Source organism: Takifugu flavidus, chromosome 12, assembly GCF_003711565.1.
Source record: "Takifugu flavidus isolate HTHZ2018 chromosome 12, ASM371156v2, whole genome shotgun sequence".
Classification (NCBI taxonomy): domain Eukaryota; kingdom Metazoa; phylum Chordata; class Actinopteri; order Tetraodontiformes; family Tetraodontidae; genus Takifugu; species Takifugu flavidus.
The window spans coordinates 11,390,487-11,398,906 of NC_079531.1; the positions used below are offsets into that span (position 1 = coordinate 11,390,487).

The 8,420-nt window shown below is 40.6% G+C and overlaps 1 protein-coding gene across 1 annotated transcript; it reads left to right on the forward strand.

Annotated features, from left to right (window-relative positions):
• The first annotated feature begins 2,081 nt into the window (after positions 1–2,081).
• On the forward strand, positions 2,082–4,740 carry LOC130535349 (eukaryotic translation initiation factor 4 gamma 3-like). Its single transcript, XM_057050335.1, has 10 exons — positions 2,082–2,375; positions 2,461–2,589; positions 2,809–3,045; positions 3,179–3,283; positions 3,367–3,429; positions 3,541–3,688; positions 3,776–3,942; positions 4,039–4,106; positions 4,299–4,465; positions 4,597–4,740. Exons 1-10 carry the CDS (start codon positions 2,082–2,084, stop codon positions 4,734–4,736), a joined length of 1,518 nt encoding a protein of 505 aa, XP_056906315.1. The 3' UTR covers positions 4,737–4,740.
• Positions 4,741–8,420: the final 3,680 nt, after the last annotated feature.

Below are 8,420 nucleotides of genomic sequence, written 5' to 3' on the forward strand. Positions count from 1 at the left end.
CATTAAAATTGTCTTGATACCAAGGAATTATTGTCTTTAAACCGGCTGCACAGTGTCCGTGACCACAGATTCAACATTTCTCCCCAGAATGCAGAGATAACTGGACAATAAACACAGACCCAAGGGAAAGATCACTTTTCAGTATATTGAGTCTATTTACTAAAACCCCAAATGGGCTCTCAAAGTTTCAGACACGCCTGGTGCTCTGCACATGGTTTGGCAATTCATCGCAATTAGCATTTACAGTACAAGTCTGTCTGGGTGAGAGTGGAATCCACAGAAAGAGGATCCTTTCTGCTCTGGCCTGCACGCCTCTTGTTCACCTTTCAGCCCAAGATTGTGCTTAGGAATGATTATAGGTGCTGGAATATAACATGAGTTATTCCAAGATGACTAAAATAAATATAATAAATTTACAGCCACCTGAGTCAGTGGTGGGCAGATATTGGTGATTTTTAAATAGGTTAACACCCTGACACATGTTTAGATGTATATACTGTAAATACACATGTTTCCCCTTTGAATTTTAAAAAAAAAAAATAATCAGTAAAAACTAACATTATTTAAAAAAAAACTAGAAAAAAAAAAAAAAACTGATATAACTCATTCCATTTTAATTAAAGATAGCAAAAATAGTGAAAATGTAGCTATCCAACCCGTAGTTTTTGCCTCTGTTATGGCCTACTCGTGAGGTCCGCAATGAAAGAGGAAGACACACTGACCAGTTTAACCCTTTATTTCTTAAACCAAAATGAAAACAACCAATAATAATTATAACCTGCAGATCACTCGCCAGGTGATCCAATTAGGTTAGCTCCACCCTGCTGGAAACCTGTGAACCACAGACAGCACACAGGAGGACAACCCCACAGCTCAGGGGCCGTCACAGTCCGGTCAACCACTGACGAGCCCAGAAATCTATACTCATGTCACCCTGAGTCCAGTTAAAGTTCCATTGTATTTTGCAATCACCTTCAAACAAATTCACACCAATGTTAGCAGCTTGAAACATGTGTGTCTGCAAAGTTTGCCACATACTTCACAACTGCTGCAATTCAAATTTAACACATATGAGTTGGTTTTAGACCTGTTGGATTCTTTATGGACACAGTAGAAATGAATTTGGTTTAATTAATGGAATAAAACTGATGAGAGTGGATGGAGGATTGACTGTTAGAACCAAAGCATGAGCAAGAAGCAAGATGGTGGGGATCTACTTGGAGAGGCGGAGTCACAGAGCGCATCAAAGGTCAAAGGATCAAGGACTCAACATGAAAGACAGGGGTTTTTCATTGAAGTAAACATGAAAGACCTCACATAAAAGACCTAAATTCGACAGTTAAATCCGGCTGAAGGTTAGTAAAGCTTGATCCAAACCAAAGCACCTGCTTAAATATTAACAGTTAATGCTAATTGTAACATTTAAAAAGGAACAACCAGCAAAACTCCAGTCCGAATACTAACTTTCTACTGCAAGTGAGTGAACTCTCCCCTTTCTGATAGTTTTAAGATAACTACCACTCAGCTTTTACAAGGCTGCACTCTTAGTCATCTTGAAACTATGAACATTTTTCTTTTCTTAAACATTTTTACTAAATGTATTCATATTCTCATATTTTCATGACCCCTTTATCCTTTTGGGGGTCATGGGGAGGGCACACATATAGACGAAGGCAGGGTATACCCCTGGTTGAGTTCATCACAGGGCCTATGTTAGCTGTTGTGGGTTTGGTATCTTGCTCAAGGCAGTGCTCTGGCTAGGCGGTGCTTCTTCCACCTTCCCCTACTACCTTCCTTGCTTTGTCTGCACTGAAGCCTGAACTAAGAACCCTCCGCTCCTCAGCCCAGTCCCCAACAGCTACCGCCACCCACCTATTCTTCAATTAATTCAAAGCACCAAACAAAAAACAGGCCATTATGGACATTATGGAAACTTTAGGGTGAAATTTTCCCTCAGTCGAAAACATTTAACACTTCAAAGAAAATGGCGTATTTGTATGTGACACTATGAATTTACTTGTCATTCTAAATTATAGCAAATGTTTGTTTTTTGTTTTTTCTTGTGGTTTCAGACTGCAACAATGAGCACTAACAGTTACCGCGCAGGACAGGGTCCCTCCATCAGAAGCTCCCAGAGTGGTGGCGAGGGAGATGGACGGACAGAAGGGATGACTGAAAATCTGATCAGAACTTTTCGGGGCATCCTTAACAAGCTCACCCCTGAGAGGTTTGAAAGCCTCATGAAACAGGTGGATGAGCTCAACATCAACAATGAGGAGACACTGAACGCAGTCATTGAGCTCATCGTTAACAAAGCTTTGACTGAGCAGAGCTACAGCGCAACCTATGCGAAAATGTGTCACCACCTGAAGGGGGTAAACTCTGCATTCTTTGACTGTACGATTGGTTGAATTTGGACCAGATTGTTGCTAATGATATGCCAAACCTTTCCCACATCAGCTGATGGTGTCGTCCCGGAGCAGCGATGGATTCATTTACTTTCATAAACGTCTGCTGCAAAGATGCCAGATGGAGTTCGAGAACGGACTTCTGAAGGAAAAGGAAAACAATGTGTCTGTTGCTCAAGAGGTGAGTACCAGCACGCCTACAGCAGAACGACATATACAAGCGCAATTATAGGACTGAAGCTCAGCCTTATAAATGCACCTTTCATGAGAACTTTTTATTTTTCCTACAAAATTGTGTTTGCTCGACGAACAGTGGAATAGTTAGATTTTGAACTCAAACTTAAATGTAAGCTTTACAGTGTTTCACCTAAATTAAATACATGTAAATCTGCCCTCAAAGGAAGGTGAGGAGCAACAGTTAAAGGTGGACCTGGAGCAGACCAAACTCAAGACGCGCGTGCGTTCAGTGGCAAACATGAGGTTTATCGGTGAGCTTTTTAAGCTGAGAATGATCACGGAGGCAATACTACACACGTGCGCAGTTAAACTCCTCCAGGACGTGTGCGAGGAGTCTATGGAGTGTTTGTGCAAGCTCCTGTCCATAGTGGGGAAAGACATGGACACTGAGGCGGAGAGGGTAAGGAGAACTGTGTGCAACACACACACACAAAACACACACACATACACAGATAAACACACTAACACACTGTCCACGCATAAACTGAATGAGTGGGACTCTTATTTTCTTCCTTTTATTTTCTTCCTTTTAGCCAAAACTCAATAGCTACTATGACTACATTTGCTACCTGCTGAAGGAGTGGAAGATGTCCACAAGAATAAAATTCATGTTGCAGGATGTTGTGGCCCTAAGAAAGGTGAGACTCTTTGATGGTTAAATCATGAATATAGTCTGCAAGTCACGGTTGAATTCTCATCACATCTCATGTGTGGCCTTCAGAACAATTGGGTGCCCCGCAAGAAAGATGACGGACCAAAAACCCTTCAGCAGCTTCACCAAGAGGTGAAGCAGGATGAAGAGAGGGAGCAGTCCCAGTTCAAGAAAGGGCAAAACACCATCCAACAAAGAGGTGGTGGCAGGTCGGCAGATCGCGGCCAATCCTTTAATGTGAAGGTCTGTGATGGAGACAGGAAGCAGAACAACCATTTGGGCAGCAGCTCAACTTTTGAGATGAACGGGCAGCCGAAAGAGAGAGAACCTGTCACGTTCCCGAATGAGCAAAACAGGGGAACACAGATTAAATCTGTCAGCAAAATTCCTGGTAAATAACTGAAAAAGCCAAAAGATTTGGTGCATTTTTAAAGCAGACATCTGGATGGGGATTTTCACTACTTGTTGCTCTTTGCAGTTGAACACAAGACCACCACAAAAGGTGGATCATTATCAAAGCCATTATCAGCGTTGATCACAAAGGAGGAGGCACAAGCGCAGGAATGCAATGAAGAAGAAGTACACCAAGCGCTAAAAAGACTCCTGCAGAACTCTGTAAATGATAAAATAGAAGAGTGGATCCAGGTAACTCCCGATGAGAATGACCTTTAAACTGGATTTTTCAATAGAGATTGTTACTGTAGGCATGAAACTAACAAAGGTTCCTCTCCCCCCTCCCAGAAAACCCTCAACAACAAGCAGAGGTCATCAGATGCTTTTGTGAGGGCACTGATGAGAGCAGTGTGCCAGTCAGTCATTGTTGACTGTAAGTGTTCTATAATGTCATATAGAGGCAGAAAACTCAGCCTGTTTCTGTCCAAAAACATGATTCATTAGTTTTAATCCACAAAGATGTTTGTTTTACATTATGTGAGGACATACTCAAAACCAGCCTGTGACACTTTATGGCCCATGATTAGCTGTGTTCAGTTTCTTTACAGTGGTGTGAAGAGAGTGTTTGTGTTGTCAGGTGGGGTTTATACACTCAATACCTATGAGCTGCTCGAGAGAGTGAGCCTGCTCAAGAGGTACATCACTGATGACCAGAAGCAGCTGGTGGCCCTGAATGTTTTACAGCAGCTGGTGGTCCACATAGACCAACCTGATGGTGAGTGTCCCATCTATCCACCTTGACGGTCATGGCTTTGTTCATTTTAAATTTGAACTATAAATTCAGAAGCCAGTGGTGTTTTTCTATTTACTTATTCCTGTGATTTTTGCTGGTGTGTGTCTGTGTAGGTCTGCTGCGGATGTTTTTTGATGTATTGTGGGATGAAGAAGTCATCGAGGATGAGGCCTTCTTTAAATTCAAGTCATCAACAGTTAATTTGATATCCGTAAGCAACTTTTTCACCATGCTCCAAGAGGCGAACAACTGACGTTGGGGAGGGACTTTTTTTAATTTATTTTTTAAATCTGCATTATTTCATTGTCATTAATATCATCTGTCTGAATAAAATTCAATCTATGTCCAAATACAAGTCCTTGAATATCATTTATGTTTTAGTGAAGTTGGGTAATATGGTCCCAACTGGCACCATTTATCCTGACGTGATAATCATGTTTTACTTTCTAAAGGAGTTTTGGTTAAATGTTCAAGAGAGTTATAAACATTTACACTAAAACTGCCTAAAGAGCACAATCTCTAACAAGTATTAATCATTTATAATGGTTAATGATAAAATAAAGTGATAAATAAAGTAAAATAGATTCTGATATTTTGAGCATATATTTGTTCTTCTAGTGATACTAAAACATTACACTCAAGCTTGATGTAATGGGATGGAAGTGGGGGAATTCAATTTCTTCACTTTGATCATACATAATATTATAAATGTAAAAATTGTGTTTGTGTATAGTAATCCATACAATTACAAGTGCGTGTGCAAGTCTGTGTGCGTGAGTGTGTGTGTCTGTGACAGAGAGGACAGGATAAGATGACGTGCATTAACCAGCAAACAGTGAAACTATAATTGGCAGGACTTTTCCTTTTCTGCGCTCTGATGGTGGGTTCTGGTTCAGCAAGCTGTCCTTCAACCCAGATTTGACTGAAGGAGCTCATATTTTGGTCTGATTCTGCTTCTACAGTTTCCTGTGTGCTTTCACCTCGTATAGCTGCCCCCTTTGGATGAGAACACAGGAATGCAAAGATGAGATAATGAAAAATCATTTAAAAGCACAATTAATGCGCAATAACTTTATTCTTCTAATTTTTCTGAATACAGTTTGCTTTGAAACAGTTTTCTAGAACAGGTTGGAGTAATAAAACTGTCATAATACCAAGGAATTATTGTCTTAAAACCGGCTGCACAGTGTCCATAACCACAGATTCAACATTTTTCCCCAGAATGCAGAGATAACTGGACAATAAACACAGACCCATGGGAAAGATCACTTTTCAGTATATTGAGTCTATTTACTAAAACCCCAAATGGGCTCTCAAAGTTTCAGACGAAAAATTGTTGAAATGATCTGGAGTGGGAAGCTTACTAGAACAACACCCAGTAACTGTTTGAAAAACAGGACAGAAACCAAGATACCTTTGAAACTGACACATAGGAATCATTACAATTCACCTCAAAGACGATATTGATTTATTTGTGAGGCTGAAATTAACCTCGCAAGCAGTACTTGATCCTAAACCTGAACAGAGGATGCACAGCAATATCATTTTAAATTAGTGATATGATGCCATCAAAGGACCACCTGCTCCTGCCTGAAGCACCTGAGCGGTGAAACATTAACGTATATGCTACAATATATAGTGAATACATACTGTATATGCCCACTGTATGTGTTTGTCTCTGTTGTCAGCTTTATTTTCCTTATTTAGGAACACCCAGAGGATTTGAAAATACTACCCTCTGGATTAAGTGAAGGCCTCACAGGCGGTGCGTTGAATACATGTAACACTGAGATGGTGAAGCAGGACCAACACCCGATATGTGACTTTGGTAAAAGGGAAAAGGGGGATTTTAAAAAGAAATGGATATTTCATGGCTGCCATGGATGTGATATGAAATATTCTAGTGTTTGATCCATACAGCAGAAATGTTCATGTACAAATTACCCTCAGAAATGTCATAGGTTAGACATTTAATCATATGTGCTGATAGCTAATCCTGACGTCCTCTGATTTAAAGTGCTGATAAGACCTCTAATCTGCTGATATGGAATCAAACAAAGTTCGGGAATAAATCTTTTTAGACAAATGTGAAATTGGGAAAATGTGATTATATTGATGTTTCTGTATGTTGAAATGAACGTTGCCTTTTTGCAGAATTCGATTTCGGAGCTTTCCTTTTGAAAAAAAGAGTTCAGTGACTAAAAAAGAAAAGAAAATAAAACCTCTTTAATTGAAATGCAAATGTGCACCTGTTCGTGCCAAAAGCACAACATTAGAAAACACAGCGGAGGAGTTAATGGTCGGAGCGTGTTCCAGTAAAACGTTTCATCGGAACCCTCAGACGCAAACACAAAGACGGGGCTTCAATCGCGCTTCCACCGATCACAGCACCCCTTTATGATGCAAGGAAACTCCATGATGGAGTTAGAATTTCGATAACCACAGCACTTGTGGCGTGTCAGATTCCACCCAGCTGAAGGTTCTGCTGGTGATTAGCAGCAGAGTTGCAGAAAGACGGCTGGAGTTCACACTGAATACCCCACAGACGGACTCTCAGCTGCTCTGGAAGTAGGTCTGCCTTTCATTATGAAATATTACAGCATAAATCCCAAAGTGTTTTGGGACGGAAGCAGATTAGAGTTGAGATTTTGGATGAGATGTGGAGATGTTCAGGCTGTAATCAGGCCTGGAAAGGCTCACATAATTCCTCCTATGCCCACTGTGCTTTTGCAACGCTTATTAAAATTCTGAAATTAGATTAGCGTTGTTGTCTTGATGAAAACCAAAAAAACAGGCTGCATTTGATGCACCTGATTCTCTTTTATCAACTGAACAAAAACAGGCACAGTCAATTTGCTCATTTAAAAGCCACAAATCATGTGGCTCCATTACAAACCTTATTCGACTGTAACATATGAACATCGCTCTTAAACAAACAACTGAAAAAAAACAATTTAAAAAAAGTACATTCTCCTGCTTCAAATACGACATAAAACAAAACATTGTATACCATACCGGTTTAAATCTTTCCTCATCTACATACATGTGTGTGTGTATGTGTGTGTTGCACCTCTGATCTGACCTCTGGCAGCAAACATGTTGATACACCGAAGAGACTGACATCCAAATGATGGATCTCTCTGGGAAAAATGTTCTACTTTTTCCTGAATGTCCAAATCAAATCAAAGGTAACACAAAGACGAAGACAGCAAACAGGGCTGTAATTTATTCACAGAACCAAAAAAAAGTTGCACCGTGTTGCACCGAGTCACTTACATCTGCTGTTCGCTGTTGATGTGAAGGACGTGACCAGCCCGAACCATACGCCAACCAGAAACCTGGTATAAGAGTGAAGGCTTTCAGGAAGTTGTTGTGAGATTTGTAGCTGTCTAATCACGTCGGATGGCTGTTGGCTGATCTGAGGCACTTGTAAGCTGAGAAGCTGGTCCAACTGGTGGCCTAATTAAAAGTAAATGCAGCCAGTAAGCCCCCGGCCCGAACAGCTGTCCGTCTCTTCCATTTAAGAATGATTCAAGCCTTTTCCTTGAAGATGCTTTCTATTGCTTTCATTGTCAGTGTGAATGCGGTTCAACGGTTTTGACTTCACTTTTCACACAGGTCCCAACAGAATATTAATACAGAATAAATCATCTATGCTCATGTAGTTTGAAGGATTTATTCTGTGTCGTTCATTTTGCTTGGAAAATGACAGGTGATAACTGGTGATAAATTTACGGCGTAACACATAAAATTAATGAATTTACAGACGTGTGATATTCTGAAATTGACCGACTCAAGGTTACACTTTGTGGTCTCTGTGTGTGTGTGTGCGTGTATGTGTGTGCACAAAAATATGCATTTCATCAGCATAGTGAGGACCCTTCTGGGAATTGAGGACATTGTGGGTGGTCGTTACGGCATCAAAGGTGTGTTTGAG

What these genes read in the sequence shown, in the direction of transcription:
- LOC130535349 (XM_057050335.1), top strand. Translation starts at nt 2,082, where the DNA reads ATGAGCACTAACAGTTACCGCGCAGGACAGGGTCCCTCCATCAGAAGC. An exon ending in TGGACACTGAGGCGGAGAGG is followed by an intron (nt 3,046 to 3,178) that starts GTAAGGAGAACT and finishes TCTTCCTTTTAG; the next exon opens with CCAAAACTCAATAGCTACTA. An exon ending in CCACATAGACCAACCTGATG is followed by an intron (nt 4,466 to 4,596) that starts GTGAGTGTCCCA and finishes GTGTCTGTGTAG; the next exon opens with GTCTGCTGCGGATGTTTTTT.